Source organism: Stenella coeruleoalba (assembly GCF_951394435.1).
Source record: "Stenella coeruleoalba genome assembly, chromosome: 11".
NCBI lineage: Eukaryota > Metazoa > Chordata > Mammalia > Artiodactyla > Delphinidae > Stenella > Stenella coeruleoalba.
The window spans coordinates 97397402-97418344 of NC_137157.1; the positions used below are offsets into that span (position 1 = coordinate 97397402).

A 20943-nucleotide genomic window follows, 5' to 3' on the forward strand; every position below is an offset into this window, starting at 1 on the left:
GTAATATTGAGAGATTTGATTTTTATAGTTCCATGGACAGTAGACTTGAAATCTTGAGACAGGTTTGTTCCTTGAAACTACACTTATCAAAATGTTTGCAGGAAAAAAAAAAAAACTGTGTTTTTAAAATTATAACAACTTAAAGTCATGAGAAGTTGATTTATTCACCAATCCTAGTGATAATTTTCACCAGGACATTACTGGCCTAACTCTGTTTCACTTAATCTCTCTAAAAGGACTTTGCAAGTTTCCTTAAAATTAGGAAATTAGCTAAAAGCACATTTCCTATTGTAAAAATGGATTACAAGGAAAATAAAAGGACTCTATAAGAGATTAAATTTAGAACTTCTAGAATCTCAATTTGTTACGACCCAGCCCTCAGCCCTTTAGCTCTTAGGTTTGGCACAAATGAGGAAGGCGCTTGTTCTGAAGAGCATTGGGATGTTCGAGGCTGGGATGTTCGAGGCTGGTATGTTTAGGTTGGGGCCTGGAGCAAAGGGACCACCAGGCCCAGGATACATGACCACAGCCTCAGGCGCATCTCTCTTGAAAAAAGTGCCAGAATTCAAGAGAAGCGGCAGTGCAAACACGAGAGGTAAGTCGGGACGCCTGTCCTGTCTCTTTAATCTCCTTTACTCTGAGGCAGTTCCTCAGTCTGTCTTTTTTTATGACTGACGTTTATGAAGCATAAAGACCATTTATCTTGAAGAATGTCCCTCAGTTTGGGTTTCACTGATATTTCCTCAAGATTATAGATTCAGGTTCTATATTGTGGGCAGGAATACCACAGAAATGAGTACTCTTCTGGGAGCGTCATATCAGGAGGCACATGATATCCATTTTTGCTGTAACTGATGATGTTAATACTGACCATCTTGTTAAGATGGTGTCTGCCCGGTTTCTCCACCACGAAATTATTATTTTCCCTTTGTAGTTAACGAATATCTTTTGGGGAGTTACTTTGATACTCTGTATGTATCCTGTTTCTCATCACCCACTAGTGTTAACATCCATTGATAATTCTTGCCTGAAACAATTTTAATTATGGGGGTTGCCAAATAAATTTCTAATTCCATAATTTCTCCTACATTTATTAGTTGGCTTTCTACTATCAGAAAGAGCTTTACCTTTTCCCCCTTTCATTCATTTATTCGTCCATCTATCTATCCATCCATTTATCCAATCACTCATTGGTATGGACTCAGGGATTCTTATCTTATTCTATGGCTTACAGTCTATATAATAAAATCACTGTTTAGTTTAATGCTCAAGTTGTCTTAGATTTGGCCAGTGGGAGCCCCTGGAACCTGGCTGCTGCAGTCTATGACTTGTTCCCATCATTCTTTGAGAAGTTCTTTATTTCCCAATACGGGAAAATGTCCCAGTCCCCAAGCCCTACAATCAGCTATTTCTCCAGGGAGCCCTAACTCCTTTTACTGGAAAATATTAAGAAACCAAGATCTGGATGCTAGATGCTAAGTGTTCTCAGAGGGTATGTGCATTCAGTTAAAATATCAAAATATAGTTAAGTTCACTTGTTTTTATTTGTACTCCATTTGGGGTTTCCTCTAACCTTATTGATTTTACCGTATGTGTGTTTTGAGCATATGAAATATAACGTGGTTCTAAAAGGCTACAATTATAATTGTAGTTTGAAAAGTGTCACTCCCCTGCCACACCCCTTCTATCCTGTTCCTATAGCCAATCCTTTCTACCCTATTTCCAGCCACCACCACCCATTTGTAACCAATCTCATTAGTTTCTGGTTTATCATGCAGATTAACCAGAAATGAACAGATACATGTATCTTTCCCCCTCATTTCTTACCTAAAAACCCATACTCTAGACTGTTTTTCTTCTTTCACACTGGAAATCACTCCATATCCATTCAAAAAATGGTCCTCGTTCTTTTTTATAGCTGCACCCCATTGGGTGGACCACTCTCTGATGTTTGAGCCTACGGTCTGTTTCCAACATTTTACAATTACAATCAATACCGCAAGGAATTGTTTTGTACGTAAGTATTTGCTTGTTTATGGAGCTGTAAACACCTAGAGGTGGAATTACTGGCACAAATAGAAAATGCACATATAGTATTTTTAGCTATTGCCAGATATCCCTCCCGAAAGGACCGTACCAGTTTGCATCCCTACCATCAAAGTATGAGGTTGCCTGTTTCCCACAGCCCTGCCAACCAGGATGTGCCGTCATATTTTTTAATTTTCACCAGGTTAACTGAGGACTGGTCTCAGTACAGTTTAAATTTGCATTACTCTATGAGCGAGGTTAAACATTTTTTCTTTTGCTTAAGAATATTGTGTCTTTTGCCCAGTTTTCTGTTGGGCACATGCTTTTATTAAAACATGGCTGTGAATGCTGGGCAGAAGCTAGAAGTTGTACATTTGCTTAACATTTATCCTCTTCCTTAATTTTTGCACCATAAAATCTTAAATTGTGGTGACGCTTTAGTCCTTGATATGGGCGTGGTCACTGCGAAAATTTTATCAAGCTGTATATTTATGACTTGTACATTTCTTATTTGAAAAACTCTTAGCTGATTTAACTCTGCACTAAATTATCAGTGTCTTGTCTGCCTAATGCTTAAAGGAAGGCTGGTCATTCCCAGAATCATACCCAAGTAACCCTGACGTGAAACTAAGAGGAAAAGGTGACCCTCTGGAGAAAGGACATACTTGAAAGGTGAACCCAACAACACAGCGCACACAGGGTCATCCTACTTCCTCTCCCACCGTGATGCTCGCTCCCACCAGCCCCTAAGACCTTGCCAAAGCTGGCACCCCTAGACAGATCCTCCTAACTCAGCACTTACAGGAAAGGATTTATCCAGTGGGCAGCAGTAAGGACCCCTGCTCTTTAGTATTTACCTACAATCCCTTCTTTGTTTCCCAACAAGTGATGCCTCTCTGTTTCAAGCCTCATTTTCTCCATAATTTTCAGGGATGGTAGAAGGAAACAGCTAATCAAGTCTATTAAATGTTATAAGCTCCTTAGAGAAAGACTTGGAAGGACTTGGATTTTTCCACCATTCTCATGTACCAGGCAGAGTGGGAGTGGTCCGTTAGGTGTGTTCTCTCCTATCCTCAGCCCCTGGAGTCTCTGTTATGGGAGAGATGGGATAATCCGAAGAAAGCTGCTGTGAGGGGATGGATGGAGGGATTTTTTTTTAAGATTACGGGTCGATTTGCTGCACCTTTCAGGACAGTCCTGGCTGAAGTCACAGTGAACACACACACACACACACACACACACACACCTTCTTTCTCTCCCTCTCCTCCACTTCGAGCAGCACTGGGGGCAGAGCCCATTCCTGTGGCAAGAACCCAGGCTCTCTGAGGATCCCTGGGCGTTGGTTTGACCCCCAGTTTCCGACCGTGTACTGGAGCGTCCACACGTGTGTGGTGCAGGTCTGCAGAGCAAACATGTAGCCGCCTGAAGTGTACCTCTCTGTCTCCAGACATCGTTTGGTGGTTCTGTTTAGGACGGCTCTTCCCTGGATGGAAGGAGAAGAACTGAAGGTATTGAAGTGCCCTGGTAGAGCATCATCTACCTGCTGTGCTCAGAGAAAAGCCCAAGGGCTCCCTCAATCCTCTGCGAGTCATCCAGTGGAGAAACGAAGCCGAGTGCTGAGTTAGATCACCCGGTGCTTTGTCTCCTAGTCCCACCGCAAACTAACCCCAGACCCGGGAGTAAATATGCTGTGCTGGGTTCCTATGTTCTCATCCGTATCTCCTGAGCTGGAAGCATCAGGTCAGCATGGCTGGCCAGACAGGGTGCAGCTTGAAGAGCCGTGGCCCTTCTCCACTCGACCTCCTTTCTACGTCTTCATCCCTGAGCCCGTGAAATCCATCAGAACTCTCCCCCACCCCACCGCCTCCTCAGCAAGGGACTCCAGTGGTGGGACTGGAGTGTAAGCTCTGTTCAGGACTCTCAGCCTGTTTTCTCCACCTGTTTTCTCTGGGGAGGGAGGCAGTTCCTGCCTCCCCTGTTGTGGGAGCTTCACCAAGGTTTACTGCTGGAAACATTAAGGGCGTTAAAGCCAAAGAGTCTGGGTTGGATCTCTGCTCCACTGTGAAGAGAGAGATGTGGGCAAATTACCTATCCTAAGTCTCAATTTCCTCATCTCTAACATGGGTCTAGAGTTGATATCGGGGTTAACGTTGGGGTTAATATTTATTGAGCTCTGTACCTAACATGGAAGATGTGCAGTATATATTAGTTCATCTCCATCTCTCCCCATCCTAACGGGGAACGGGGGAGGGAGGGCATCCTTCTCTGTGCTCCCTTGTGCCACCTGCAACGCCCCCGGCCTCTTTGCTCCTTATCTGCTCACCTTGACACTGACGGTCATGCCATCTGTCCTGTTCCATTCTCCTAACTCTTCCCTCCCCATGCCCCTCTCCACCCCTTTGCAGGAGTCTACCTTAGTATCTGGGTGAAGTGGTCCCCTTTACCCTCAGAGCTCACAGCATCCATGTGGATGTCTGGTGAGAAGCCCGGATCTCACAGCTCCTCCTCGATGACCCCTCCCCACCTCGTGCTTGCTTGACACCAAGCAGGGCTGCAGCTCTACGTCCAAATCTCTGCTCCCTCTCTGACCCCACCTCCCTTCCTCTCATCTCTTCCAATCGCCAACGGCCCCCACCAACCCTGCTCCCCCAACCTCACCTGCCCCCGTCCCTGGCCACCCTGGACTCCCTCTGTCCACCACCTCCCACCTCCCTGGGTGTATCCATCCAGCATCGGTCATTCAGGGCTGTCCTCCTATTCTTTTGTACTTTTTTAACATCTTTATTGGAGTATAATTGCTTTACAATGGTGTGTTAGTTTCTGCTTTATAACAAAGTGAATCAGCTATATGTATACATTTATCCCCATATCTGCTCCCTCTTGCGTCTCCCTCCCACCCTCCCTATCCCACCCCTCTAGGTGGTCACAAAGCACCGAGCTGATCTCCCTGTGCTATGCGGCTGCTTCCCACTAGCTATCTATTTTACATTTGGTAGTGTATATATGTCCATGCCACTCTCTCACTTTGTCCCAGCTTACCCTTCCCCCTCCCCGTGTCCTCAACTCCATTCTCTACATCTGCATCTTTATTCCTGTCCTGCCCCTAGGTTCTTCAGAACCTTTTTTTTTTTTTAGATTCCATATATATGTGTTAGCGTACGGTATTTGTTTTTCTCTTTCTGACTTACTTCACTCTGTATGACAGACTCTAGGTCCATCCACCTCAGTACAAATAACTCAGTTTTGTTTCTTTTTATGACTGAGTAATATTCCATTGTATATATTTGCCACATCTTCTTTATCCATTCATCTGTCGATGGACACTTAGGTTGCTTCCACGTCCTGGCTATTGTAAATAGAGCTGCAATGAACATTGTGGTACATGACTCTTTTGGAATTATGCTCTCCTATTCTTGAACTGCCCGCATCACTCCCACCGCTCCTTTCTCTGGGCCCCATTCCCAGACCACAGATCGCTCCTGGAGAGGGTCCACCAACTGAGCAGGCCTGGCCCCTAAAAAGTGCTTCGAGCAGTCTGGCCTCAGAACTTGGCTTACTCCGTAGGGTTGCTCTTCCAAGCCTCCTTAGCATGCTGTTTCCTTCTGCCCCAGCCCTTGTCCCTCACTTTCACTAAATGCTTTTATTTTTCCCTTTGTCAAGAAGACCTTGCTCCCAGCCAATCTAGCCCCTCCCCAATGCCATGAGCAATCTCGGGGTACTGCTCAAGGGTGGTCTCAAAGGAGCTGCCCTGCCTCTGTCTCTACTATCGGCCCCCTGTGCTTGGAGCCCAGCCATCCTCGATGCCAGAGAAACAAACACCCTTCCTGTCTAACATCCTTCTCTTATTTCTCCCTCTTGGCAGATCCCTTTTCTATGACTTTAAATACACCCAAATGTCCAAATATTCGAGGTGAAAAAATGTTCCTTAACTCTATCATCTTTTTCAACCAGGATTCAGTGTTTTTCTCCCTTTCAGAATCAAACTTCCCAAGCAGTGAGGCAAAAACAGTGGATAAGATTCTGTGTTTGAACCCTGGATATTTACATGCTATGTGACCTTGGAATATTATTCGACTTCTCTGTGTTTTAGTTACTTCATAGGTAAAGTAGAGGTAATGGTGATACTTCTCATAAGATTTGAGTAAGGACTAAATTAGGTAATGCTGAATCCAATGTCTGGTACATAATATGTGATCAGTAAATATTGGCAATTACAATTTACTGTGACCTTGCAGATAAAATCAATGGTCTTTTTTTTTTTCTATTTTCTCTCCACTTCCATGTGACATGTACTTTGGCAATATTCCTTACATGTCTTCAGACTCTCCCCCTCTGGATTCTCTTACGTGTGTTCATCTGGGTCTTATACATTTTGGGTTTGGTTTTTATTTCAGGGGCATGGCCTGCCACTTTTGAAATGATTTTTTGATTCTTTTTCACTTGTACAAAAAGAACATGTGCTCGTTTTTTTAGCTTAAGACAACATTGTCTATCTGGCTGCTATACCCTGTTTTTGAAACTTAACATAATATCATGTGCGTTTTCCAGTGTCATTCACTTTTTAGAAAACACACTTTTTGAGAATATCATTTGAATGACTATATAATATTCAGTTCAAGGGATGAACAAAAATCTCCCCTACTTTTGGACATTTAATCTTTCCTAATATTTTGCAATAATTATTAACATATTTTCTATATTACTCTTGATCTACATTCTATATTATTCCTTAAATTAAAATATTGTCTTAGAATTAGCGGGCTTCCCTGGTGGTGCAGTGGTTGAGAATCTGCCTGCCAATGCAGGGGACACGGGTTCGAGCCCTGGTCTGGGAAGATCCCACATGCCGCGGAGCAACTGGGCCCGTGAGTCACAGCTACTGAGCCTGCGCGTCTGGAGCCTGTGCTCCGCAACAAGAGAGGCCACGACAGTGAGAGGCCCGCGCACCACGACGAAGAGTGGCCCCCGCTCGCCGCAACTAGAGAAAGCCCTCGCGCAGAAACGAAGACCCAACACAGCCTAAATAAATAAATAAATAAATGTATTTGAAAAAAGAGAGAGAGAGAATTAGCACCTTAAAAGGGGGTCTGATCAATTTGGGGGTTCTGGCTAGTGTCAGACCTTTCTGGAGCTGTGCCCTCCAGCACGCGTGAGGGCCGTCCCTCAGGGATCTCTTCCTGGCCACTTCTCAAACCCAACTACGAGTGGCTTCCTCCTTCTCACGACCTCTCCCAGAGATCCTCTGCTGTCACGCTATCCAGAAAACTTCTGAACAATGACTGTCACTCAAATTCTCCATTATATCAGCTTTGTCTCTCCTCTCCCCTCCGTGTTCCTCATGTGAAAGTGCAGATACCTCAAACTGGCCTGTCTCCAAACAAGTCCCTTCTCAGTCACTGGCACCATCTCGCCTGTGGTTTTCAGAGGTCAGAACCTCTTTTGGTTGACTCAAAACATTAATCATGGAATTGGAAGACAACAAAGGAATTATCGAGCCTTCCCTCCCTCTCAGTTCTGGGAAACATCTTTGGTAACTTTTTAGTAGAATGAATGTGCGATTTGTGTCTACAAAGAAAACAGAGCACAAAAGGGACCCAAGATTCCAACAAACATCATTTTCACATCTGAAAGAGCTGTGGTCCTAAGAGATAAGATGGGTATGAAGAGATTAGATGGAATGAAGGGACTTAAACCTGACTTGAAATCAGGTAATGCACCGTGAGCGACACGAGTGTCTCCCTCTTTAACTTTTGGAATTCTTGACATAGTGATCATACAAAGGGACCCAGCCTGGACATCAGAGTGGTGGGCTGAATTCCCCTGCATGTCCCGCAGCTCCAGATCTCACACCAGCCAAGATGTCTATTCTATCAGCAACTTCAACCCGCTAAGAAAGTAAGTGATCTTCCAAAATTCTCTTGGAAAGACAACCTTCAAGACGTTTGGGATGTCATCATTGTTTCTTTAGCATAAGTACTATCTGGAGGTTTAGGATAAAGTTGAGATGTGAAAGGAATCAAACACATAATAATTGCTAAAGACTCTGTGTACATTTACTATTTTTAAGTACTTACAATGTTTAAGAAAAACTGTCTTACAGATTAACCTTTTGATACTAATTTTAAAATGTGTAATTAAATAAATCTGTGATTGTATGTTGAAATTTACTGGATCGCAAACACTTTTGAAACATTTAACAGAACTTAAGAAATCATTCAGCTTAAAGTCAAGATAACTGAAGTTCTTAAAAAAGAAAATTTAATGTATTAAATTTATATTATATTTTTATATATATTAAATATTTATATTTATATATATTATATAAATATAATATTTGTATATATTATATATAATAATATATTATATATAATATATAATATTTATATAAATATTATATATTATATAAATATTTATATATTTATATATATTTATATTATAAATTAAATTTATAAATACAGTCTGTAATGTTTAAGGGAATTTATTAACTTGAAAAACCCCTTTAAAGCTCTCATCACAAGAAAAAAAAATTGTAACTGTGTGTGACGATGAACATTAACGAGACTTACTGCGGGGCTTATTTTGCAGTATACATATAAATCATGTTATTATGCTGTGCACCTGAAATTAATATAATGTTATATGTCCATTATATCTAAATAAAAATAAGTAAATGAATCAAATGCTACCAATAACTTTATACTCATAAATTTGAAGAAGTGGAACAGTTCCTCAGAAACCATAAACCACCAAACTCAATCAAGACGAAATAATCTGAATAGCCCTATATCATTTTTTTTAATTCAACTCATAATTTAAAAGGTTCTGAAAATAAAATCCAGGTCCATATGGTTTCCCTAAAGACTTCTGGTAAAAATTTAAAGAGGGACTAACACCAATGAAAGACGATCTCTTCCAGAAATTGGTCTCTTCTGTAATATTTGTCAACATGACTAATTTTATCAACAGAAAGAAGGAACACTTCCCAACGCACTTTATGAGACCAGTATCAACCTGATACTAAAAACGAAGACAGTAGCAAAACAAAAACAAAAAAACTGCAGACCGTTATCTCTAATGAACGTAGACAAAAAAAAAACTTCAGCAAAACATTAGCACAATTGTTCACATAGGTACCTATATATGTTTTCCTGGAGACAGTCCATAGCGTTCCTCAAGGGGTTATTATCTTTAAGTGAGCAATTACTGTTAGACTGTCCATGTCTCTTACAATGTGAACCTAAGCTAACACAGCACCAAGATGCTCCGAGATACATTCACAAACAAAGCATTACCCGCCTCTCTCCCTCAGGACATCCCATTCCTGCCAAAGTGGCTTAGGAATGCAGCTCCAACACACAGTTAATTCACATGTAGACGTGGTCAGCCATGTCCCTCATGCCACTGTCACGTGGCTTCTGCTGGATTCCCTCCACCCTGTTCTCAGTCAATTGATGATGATGGTAAATTGGGGCTTTTACATCAGTGCCTGTCGAATTTCATCCTAGTGTTCCAGACTCTCTGATTATCATTAATAATAAGGCTAATCACGACAGCTAATAGTATTGAACGTTTTCTATGTGCCGGGCACCATGCTAAATACTTTACATACATTATCCCATTTAATCATCTCCACAGGCTCGTAAAGGAGAAACTATCATCTCCACTTTAGAGATGAAGAAACTGAGTCTCAGAGAGGATAAGAAAATAGCTAAAAGTGACTGAACTAGGATTTGAAGGCAAACTCTTAACTGTTAAGTTACAACACATTCCAATATCTTTTCCCCTTGGCCACCACGCCTTAGTCAACAGACTCAGGATTTCATGCCCAGACTAGAAAATTTTCTAGTCTTTTCCCTATACACTGCTACAAAATTAATCTTTCTAAAACACTACTAGATCAAATTGGAACCTCTCAGACTATATTTTAATATATCCATCTTTAAAAAAAAAACAACACTTGACTCACCGGTTTAAAATCCCAGTGTATGTGCAGTCTATTTTTGACTGCCTTGGAACATGGCTGTAAAGTAGGTTTCTCCCCTTTGCCAGGGTGTGTCAGGCAGCAGTCATCAATGTCTGTCTCAGCAATCAGTGGTCCCACATAGACTTCCCCAGTTAGGTGGTAGTAGACATTCTGCAAGAGGACAAGGGGACTTGCCATGGAGACTCAGTGGGGATGCCCTTGACATTACAGAGGGCGTAAAGACTGCTCTTGGTTCCCTAGACACCCAGTCACCACAGGGGGACCACTGAACTTTCGTGGGTAACAACGTGTGACCTCTGCACCCTTCTCTGACCACCCCTCATCCCCAGCTGATTCTAGAAAGACCAGGCATGAGGGAGGGACACTAGCCTTCTTCCTTCCATACAAAGGCTCCAATAGAATGAATTCCTGCATAGATGAGGGAGCTTATCTTTGAAAACAAAAACAAAAACAACACAACTGAACTTCAGAAGCTGTCATTATAAGTCCCAGCTAAGGGCTTGTTGTCAGGAAACCTTTCAAATTCTCAGTCTCTCACCGCCTTGCTCAGTGAGCTCGGACAAATAGGTTGTTTCTGTATCTCCATTTTTTTCTTTTCTCAAATGGAAATTCAATCTGTCCTGCAGACCTCAAAAAGTTCCTGTGAGGGCCACATGCAAAGTCACGTGATAGGCGGAAAAAGTCCCCTGGGTGCCCCCTCCACGTGGTACCAGACCTCTCCTACCCCATGGAGGGACTTCCATTCAGCCTCTCTCTTCTCTAGCCCTCTGTTTCCTTCTCTATGGAAGGAACCACACGTAGCATCACCTGTCCACCTTCCAGGGCATACAAGGGGCAGTGGGTGGATAGAAGGGGCGGTGGGAGGAGGGGAAAAGGAAGAGACTGGAGGTTTTTTTCGATGAAGACATGACCACGGAGAATGAACATGCCAGAGCACAGCCTTTCTTCCTATCCTCCCTGTACCTGAAACGCAATGACTGCTCACATGAACTTGGAAGTGCTTAGTGACAAGCACGGGTTCAGGCTTCATCCTCACCCATTACCAGGGATGCTGAGCACCTGCTTCCCCATCATCTAACGCCAAGTCCAAATCTGGCAAAGGCTACCAGGGGGTGAGCCACAACAGACTCACCCTGCCGGGCAGGGAAGATACCTGGGAACTGTACCGATGGAGGTAATACATGATCGGCTGTTGCCTGGAATAGCTCCCTGGTCCAGGCAGACACTTTCATCCAATGGGTTTTTCATCTGAAGGAGCAAAACACAAGGCAACACTGTTGGAAGGAGGCAGAGAAGGAGGGTCCCCAAGCCTCCCCAGGCCCTGCATTTTGCCCGGTACTCTAAGGATGCCAAAGGGAGTGGGAATTTGGGATCCCAGCAGCTACTTTCTAAGCTGAAGTGAGGCTCTGCTGTGATGCCCACTTCCTGGGAACACGCACCCCCTCAGAGCATCAGACCATATATAAAGGAGGGGCTCCTACACTTGCAGTCAGGTGGGTGAGGCCACACGCCCTGACTGGCTGAGAAACTGTGAGGGTCAGAGCAAGGGCTGTGGTTTGCAAAGTAAGGAACCAGAAGCGGAGAGGAGGAATAGATGGGGACAGGGGAGCAAGAGAGGAAGGGAAACTAGAGGGCTCAAGAGTAAGAAGTTGAGGAAGGAGTTGGGGGTAGGTAGGGAATCGGGGAGGATGGGTTTTGGAAACCCTTGCCCAGGCAGTCATGAGATGATTCAGGTCTCGTGGTCTTTTATATCCAAACATTTAAAATCTGAAATGCAATTTCATGAAACCTACTCTTCCATAGCCCGCAGTGCTGTGGACTGGCTTCAGGACTGGATAAACATTTTTCAGATACCAGTCAAAAGTTTTGCATTTCAGTTTCTTCTGGAATGCCATTCTGGGAGAAACGTCTCCAAAATCGATTCCAGAGCTCTGCAAATAAAACACGGAACGTGTCTGTACCTTGCAACACCCTTGACTCCACCAAGGGGTATGGATAATGCATGAGGGAACTGAGTGTTTCCCTAATTCCCTGTAAGATATCCTTAATCATTTATAGTTTTCCAGGGAAAGTGGAAGAAGCTTGACCCCTAGGAATATCTGCTAGTTGCAAAGGCACTTGCAAGGCCTGCGTAGCGGGGTTTACGTCTCATCGTTAGCAAGCTGATGCCGACTGCTCCTGTTGGAGACAATATTCACATCAACCAGACACAAAATATTCCTCATCACGTCCAGAAAAGGCCTCCAAAAGGAATATTCTGGCAGCAAGATTTGGAGATTCTCTAGAAGTGGTATCTGTGGCCAATCAAAGTGGAAGAATGCTTCAGCCCAGAGCCACAGCTCGGGAACAGAGACGGCACGTCATGCCAGCCTCGAGGACTAGGGCAAATGATGTGACCTTAGCCAAGAAAGTCATCTTCGTTCACGTGCATCCAACAGGATTCCGGTGTCTGCTCCCACCATCCCACACCCCAACCGCCATGTTTATGTCCTCTTTAGACAGTGGATCCATGCCCAACCCTGCCCCACAAGGAATCCCCCAGTATAGATGACGGATGAAGGACGTGGAATCTAGAAGTTTCCTTGGTTTGAATCCTATCTCTGCTTTTACGACCTTATTACCTTAAGCAACTTCTTTTCCACTCTGTGCTTCAGTTTCTTCATCTGAAAACTTAAAATAATAAAAATAAGCCTTAGGCCAGAGGTACGTTGTGATGCGTCATGAGTGCCTGGAACTTAGTCCTGGGACACAAATGCTAACGTCACTATCCTCACCCTACCGGGACTTGACTTAAATTCTTTAGCGCTGGGATGGTACTTCTGCTTGATCCCTTCCCATCTCCCGCCGTGACCACCACCTCTTCCTTCTTCATCCATCTCTGCTTCTGTTCAAGTCCGGGACGAACCTGGAGAGGTATGTTCCAGGCCATGTAGACCATGTCTTTGTACTCATCCATCCAGCTTTCAGCCACTCTCAGGGCATTATGCTTCAAGAGAATACTCAGGTCCAAGGAGTAGGGCTTGTGGTGTCTCTCCAGGTGGGCAACCCGGGAACAGGGCAAGACCTTGATTCTCCCACTGCATTGCCACACCTGCAAGAGAAGAAAAAAGCAAAATCGCCTGGGCAGGCTGGACCCATGGCTGGAAAGTGCACAGCCTGTTGACTCAGAGACAACACTCTGGAACCACTTTTTTTTAATTTCTTTTTTGCGGTACGCGGGCCTCTCACTGTTGTGGCCTCTCTCGTTGCGGAGCACAGGTTCCGGACGCGCAGGCTCAGCGGCCATGGCTCACGGGCCCAGCCGCTCCGCGGCATGTGGGATCTTCCCGGACCGGGGCACGAACCCACGTCCCCTGCATCGACAGGCGGACTCTCAACCACTGCGCCACCAGGGAAGCCCTGGAACCGCTTTTTAAAGAGTGTACATTCAGTCCTCCTACTCCCATCTCAACGCACCCCCAAACTATTCATATAAAACCATCTTCCTTAGACGTCTACAAAACTGCTTCTCTCCTGTCGCTCAGACAGCGCCAGAAATCCTACCTCCTTCAGGAAGTCCTCCTGAAGGGACCAGAGGAGGACCCCTGCTCCTTTATCCCCAGGGAAAATGCAGAAGTCCTGAGGTACACCATGGCCTGGGCCAGTCTCGCTGGACTTAGCTTCCCATGACTGCTCTCTGCCCTGGTGCTGGATGTAGGGCAATGTGGTGGACAGACTCTCAGGGGCCCCCATGAGGCCTGACTCCTGCCATTCACAAGTCTTCCTAATCTCCTCCCCTGAGGGTGGGCTTGAAACCTCCTTCTAACCAACAGGCTATGACAAAGAGGACAGCATGTGCACGACAACGTGTGTGTCATTACGTTACATAAGCAGGTAGTGTCCATCTTGCTGGGAGAGGCACCGTCTTGCTGGCTTTGAAGAATCAAGCCACCAAAGGGAGAGGTCACATGGCAAGACACTGAGGGCGGCTCCCAAGTGAGAGCCAGAAAAAGCTGAGTGCTTCCTCAGTCTGGAAGACTTGACGGAACTGAGCGCTGTTAGCAAACACACGAGCTGGGAGCAGACGTATCCCCGGCCGACCCCAGATGAGAACCCAGCCCTGGCCAGCACCCTGACTGCAGCCTTACAGCAGACCCGGCTGAGCCAGGCAGGGGCTCCCGACCCACAGGAGCTGTGAGATGATAGCTGGATGTTGCTCTGAGCCTCTAAGTTTGTGACGATTTTATTACACAGCAATTGGTAACTAATCCAGGTAATTCTTGACCAAGAGGTACCATGACGTATGATCTAATTATAAATGTTTGTCATCCTGATGGACGCCTGGCAGCCCACGCATTCTAATATGTGGCTTAAAATGTATTCTTTATGCCAGTAGATGACTGAACTGTCTAGTGATATTAGATCGACACAATGGCTCCCGTGTGTTCTGTTCATGGCTGTCCAAGTGAGTTGCGTTTTCTGGGAGCTATTAGCCCACCCAGCAGTGGTTAGCAAGCTACCACACTCATGTCTGTGGGACCCCCAGAGCAACTCAGGTCCTGCTGGTTCAGTTAACACCCAGGGTTGGGGGGGGATGGGCAGTCCCCTTATCTGACTTTCAAATTTTTTTCACCCCTTCCTCTACTTCTGAACCCACACCTTCCCCTCCCTCACCATCTCTACGATCCAGAATAGCAAAGTGAAAAACAGCCAGGCTTTGAAATCCAAATGCCTGTATCCAATCCCTCCCTGCACCCCCGGCAGCGAGGGGGGGAAGCCTGCCCCCTCCCTGAGCCTCAAGGGGCTCAGCCACAAAAGGGCTGCCGGGGGGACTAAATGGTACCATCTTCTAAGATGATAAACTCGAAGCACATCTTTTCTTCATCCTTCTCCTCCATTTCACCTCATTGGTTCCCAGCATCATGTAGAGGTTCTATCTAGCTTGTTTTCAGACTTTATTTTCTGTAGCTATTCATTTAAAAATCCCAATACAACTTTCCTTCCATTTTCCTAAAAGAGTTTTCCAATCCACAGGCATTTAAGGGAGAAAAATGAACAGTGGGCACAAGAAACCTTAAATCCAAGTGAAAAGAGAAAAGTCAGAATTGTCGTTGATGAAGCAATTTTAACTCTTATCCTGAAACAATAGGTTTCAGATTTTTCTCTCTCAATTTATTCCCACTTGCCAATTGCCCCCTCCTCATTCTCTCTGTCTGTCTGTCTGTCTCTCTCTTGCTCTCGCTCTCAAACACACAGAGATATGAAGCTTCTGCTTATAGTTACAATGGCTTTACTTTGTATCACAAACTATCCTGATGTTTCAGGAATTTAACCCTCACCATGTAAGTATTATGATTACCCCCACTAAAGTAATATGCCCACGTTTACCAGCTAAGAAATGACAGAGCCTGATTCTGACCTCAGACAGTGTCAAGCTCTGGTGCCAGGAATACACAGGGTGCTGGACCAGTGCTGAGGGCATCAGACTGACACTCCATCTCTCATTATACGCATTCATGCGCACCACCACTGCGTGGCCTCTAGATGTCAGAATAAAACACCTCGTGCAGCTCTGATGTTCTCCAAGGTCTGCTACTGTTGGGAGAAATATATGTCCTAACAAGCGCTTAGAGGTTTGAAAAGGCAAATGGCCACACACACAAACAAAGGAAACTGGATATGGGTAAACCGTTTTATCAAGAAAAGGAAAAGAATGACCCTTCCCTGACACTCCCTCTATTTCCAGCGAAATCTGTTTTTCTGAATCACAAAATATTGAAAGACATAGGATTTCTTGCGGAAGATGAAATGAGATGCAGAAGGGAGAGCAGAGAAAAGCGTGATGAACTCAGAAATGGTAAGAAGGGCTTTGGGTCCTAAGTTGGAGAATTGAGGTTCCAGGCAAATTCACGGGATGCTCTGGTGGGTAGGAAAACCCAGCCACGAGGAACTTGGGTCATCCTCGGGACTTTGCTAAGTACCGTGCATAAAATAATGATTTCTGCACTTACGTTTTTTGTGCTAGAGGCTAATTGTACTCCCAATGTCTACTCCCCGCCCCCTATATCTGCCACTGCCACCACCCTTTCTCCATGTTCTCAGACCTTCCGTCATTTTTGACACAATGCTCTCCTTCACCACTAAAGCGAGGTGGCCAACTGTCCAGAGATGTGTGCTTAACACATTTTTTAAGTGTCAGAGTTTATATTTATTAAATGCTTTACCGTATGCTAGGCACTGACCTCTTCTTTTTTTTAACATCCTCATCAAGATATATTTCACATACAATAAAATTCACCCATTTAAAAGTGTATGGGGGAGGGATAAATCGGAAGATTGGGACTGACACACACACACTACTATATATAAAATAGATAACTAATGAGGACCTGCTGTATAGCACAGGGAACTCTACTCAATACTCTATAAAGACCTATATGGGAAAATAACCTAAAAAAGAGTGGATCTATGCATATGTATAACTGATTCGCTGTGCTGGACACCTGAAACTAACACAGCATTGTAAATCAACTATACCCCGGTAAAAAAATTTTTTAAAACTCTCCAGAGGGAAAAAATAAAATTAAAAAAATGTACAATTCATTGTTTTTAATATTCACAGAGTTGAGCAACCATCATCACTATCTAATTTTAGAACATTTTCATCACACTAAAAAGAAAGTCCATACCTATTAGCAGTCACTCTATTTCTCCCCAACCCCATCCCCCCTCAGCCATAGGCCATTGTTAATCTACTTTCTATCTCTATAGAATTGCCTGTTCTGGACTTTTCATTTAAATGGAAACATACGATATGTGGTCTTTTGTGTTCACCTAGCTTAATGTTTTCAAAGTTCATCAATGTAGCATATATCAGTACTTGATTTCTTTCTATTGTCAAATAATATTCCATCACATGGGTATGCCACATGTTTATCCATTCATCCACTGTTGGACATTTAGGATGTTTCTCCTTTTGGTCTGTTATTAATGCCACTATGAAAATTCTTGAACAAGCTTTTGTGTTGGCATATTCATTGTACTAACATACACACCTAAGAGTGAAATTGCTAAGTCATGTGGTAACCCTATATTTAACAATTTGATGAACTGCTGTACTGTTTTCCAAAGTGGCCACACCACTTTACATTACCACCAGTAATAAATGTTGGTTTCAATTTCTCCACATCCTGGACAATATTTGTCATTACCTTATTGTGATGATAGCCTTCCCAGTAGGTGTGAAGTATTATCTCACCATGGTTTTAATTTCCATTTCCCTAATAACTAATGATGTGACCATCTTTCCCTGTGCTTGTTGGCTATTGGTATATCTTCTCTGGAGCAATATCTAAGGACTTTATTCATTTTTAATTTGCTTATTTGTCTTTTTATTATTAATTTGTAAGAGTTACTTATATATTCTAGATTCAAGTACCTTATCGGATATATGGTTTGCAAACGTTTTATCCCACTCAGAGATCTGTCTTTTCACTTTCTGGATATTATCTGCAGCAAGAAAAAATTTTCAGTTTTGAAAATTTTCAATCATCTCTTTTATCACTTAGACTTTTGGTGTCATATCTCAAAATCATTGCCTAACAACACCTGATCTTCAAGATTTACTCATGTTTTCTTCTCAGAGTTTTATAATTTTATCTCTTACATCTATGACCATTTTGAGTTAATATTTACGTCTGATGTGATTTGAGCACCCACTTCACCTTTTTGCATGTAGATGCCCAATTGTCCCAACACCATTCTTTCCGCCATTAAATTGTCTTGGCACTGGTAAAGAAGAAAACTTCTTGTGTGTCTCTTTCTCTCTACTTACAGCACGATTCACAATGAAAACTTCAGTGACCAGAAGTGTACGTGTGGGTTTCTGGGGCTCCCTACTGTGTGTCTCCTGTGTTACATTATTATCACACAGAACACTTCATTTTTGATTCTTCTGGTCACCAAAGGCGTGGGAGTTTTTCCCACACCGAGCAATTCTCTGTGATACGAGCTGGGTGCCCTACAATTTCATTCAATTCTGACAGTGTCTACCTGGTGATAATCAGATTCCACACAGCAAGGGCCCAGTCCGACAAGACTGCTCCGCACTTCAGATGCCAACCGCAAAGAACAGAATAAAGGATACAGTTCAACAGTCAGACGAAGGCATAAATAGAGGAGATCTGGGAGGGTCCTGACCACAGGAGTTTCTGTCCCCACAGAGCTGGGGTACATCACCCTCCCAGTGTGGATGTGTTCCCCAGCCTGGAAGCTCCCTGAATCCCATACTACTGAGATTTTTATGGAGGCTTCCTCATACCAGCATGATGAAATATTAATTCGATTGTTCAACTCTCTCCCCTTTCTGGAAGATGGAAGGTGAGGCTGAAAATTCCAAGCTTCTAAGCATGACTTGGTCTTTCTGGTGACCAGCCCCCATACAGGAGCTCACCCAGAGTCACCTCCACAGAACAAAAGATGTTCCTAGTGTTCTTATCACTTAGGACTTTACAACGGTTTCACGAGCTCTGTGCCAGGAACTGGGAACAGAGACCAATATATATTTCTATTATCTTACAATAGTATTATTATGAGGGTCAAATGCAATAATGTATATAAAATGCTCAGAATGGAAGCAGTTCTCAGTAAATGTGAGCTGCTATTGCTACCGCCTTGGTGGTTATAGCTGTTCTTGTTGTTATAATTATTGCTTGAACGATAACACCATTCACATGAGAGGAGAAGAAGAAATGGGTACATTTAAGTTTGGCCACATTGAGTCTGAACCATCTGGATTGGAGACATGTGAATTTGGGGGTCATCACCGTGTACATGGTGGTTGACTTCATAAGAGCTGGATAAAATCACTCAAGTTACGTGCAGATAGAAGCCTTCGGCTAAAGCCTGGGGATCATCAATATTTAAAGCAGAGGAGCCTGAGAGATGAACTTTAAATTCTTTCAAGCTCAGTGGCCATTCTTAACGTCTAATGTGTTCTCAAGAGATTAAACTGTACCCTTTCTTAATCGGTTACAAATATCTGTGTAATTTCAGAGGATTCATTCATCTGACAAGGAATAGGGTTGATAACAGTGGCTAAGAAAAAGCTGATTTGTGGATTGTGACCATGTGTTGGAGGGAAAAAGGAAATAAATATTTTGTAAGCACCTTCTATGGGCCAGCCAGTGTTAGGCACCATCATAACCATCCTTTGATGCAAGGATTATGACCCCATTTCACAGATAAGGAAACTGAGAATCAGAAGGTTAAGTGATATCTACTCTGGATCAGGTTGTATTTGTTTCAGTGTTTTAATCACATTTTTTTTATGCTATAGTTTTGGGGGTTAGTACAGATAATCTGCAGAGTTTTTCTTTTGCACAGATATCTATTTCCTAACGTCCTTCCTGACCTCCTGGACTGGTTGCCTATATATTTATCATTATGCTAAAGTCTATATATGATGCAGAAACAAGGGTTCCATGACAATAGTTTTTCACTTCAGCTGCTCAGCCAGGAGTGAGAATATCACATAGTAAGACCCCCAAAAAAACCATAAGGTAAGCAAAATTGCTGAGTAACAAACCCACTTTAAAGGTGGTCTTTCCCACCAATAATCAAGAGGCTTAGACAAATCTTTTTCACCATAGCAACAGAGGAAAGAGAATCTTGCTGCAGAATTAGCATCATAAAACCTAATACATTTGTACATAATTAGGAAGAGACAATGGTGTAGTCAATAAAACTGATAAACATTTAACTTGGAGAAATGGCAGAGCAACAGAATTCTTTGCAATTATTCACCAGCCCTGAGTATCTATAAAAGAGCAGAATTGGCCCAAGGGAAAAAAATTAGCCTGGAAAATAGACCAATACAGATTGCAGAACAAAACAGCAAAAGAAGAGGGGAACTGGAATCACGACCAAAACATGAGTTTTGGGTTGTTTTTTTTTAACCACACCTGATTGTGAGTTGCATCAGTGACCTGGTAGGGAAGTCTTGGTCATTACCATCAGAACTAGAGTAGACGCAATTCTTAGGCAGCCCGCACTTGTCTATGCGATTCACTTTCATAAGCCTTTAAATTCAGTTCTTCAAATGTTATCTCATGGATGAAGATTTGAAGCACTACGTTACTTACCAGCTGCCACCTGCCAGCAACAGCTCAGTTTCTGTTTCATTTAGGCATTCCAGTGAGACTTTAAATAATTCAAGGTGAAACTATCCATTAGAAAAAAAAATTGGAAGAAGCACTTAAAAAAGATATTCTGGAATTTCAGGCAAATGAAGGTTAATTTGATGAGTTCCAAAAGGGGTATCTCTACCTTACGTCAAATTTACTGAAGAATCAGCTGAAAATAGATGGAAAAACACCATAATTTTTTTTTTTTTTTTGGCTTTCTGGAATCAACGTCTGCTTCCAGCTATGATGGAGTAATTGGAATCAGAGTTTCCCTCCTGCCAAGACTATAAAACTGAACAAAGTATATGAGACACCTGTTTTCAGGCAATAGGCAGCAAATAACTGTGATCCCTGAGAGAGGGAAGCATGAGTTGAGTCCTACATTTACCCCATCTCTTGGTCTGGGGACAATTTTGCAACTATGGCATAGGATGGTCAGCCCCAGGCAGAGAGTGATAGTCACCTGAGCTGAGGAGTCAGAGAGCTAAATTTGGGAGCTGCTAAAGTATCTGTAAATTTCAGTGCAGGGTACCAAAATTAAAGGAGCTACCTAGAAAGAGGATGATTTCCGAGGATTCCCTCCAGATTCCCAGACATGGGATAGACTTAATGAGCCCAGGAAGAAACTCCACAAGGTCTAGCCTAACACAACTGCTACAGGGTTAAGACATAACAAAGATGCTAGAGGTCACACAGTCTTAGCAGATACAGGAATTCTGGCTGAGTCACAATGGAGACATCTTAGTGAACACCCTGGGTATCCTGCTA

General features: G+C 43.3%; 1 protein-coding gene across 1 annotated transcript; it reads right to left on the bottom strand.

The window, feature by feature from the left end:
• Positions 1-386: 386 nt before the first annotated feature.
• GALNT8 (polypeptide N-acetylgalactosaminyltransferase 8) lies at positions 387-13744 on the bottom strand (the record flags this gene model as incomplete). Its single annotated transcript, XM_079937527.1, is given in 8 exon segments — positions 387-545; positions 3275-3511; positions 9995-10162; positions 11166-11203; positions 11206-11260; positions 11806-11943; positions 12918-13103; positions 13556-13744. Coding segments are annotated over 8 exon segments (1170 nt in total).
• Positions 13745-20943: the final 7199 nt, after the last annotated feature.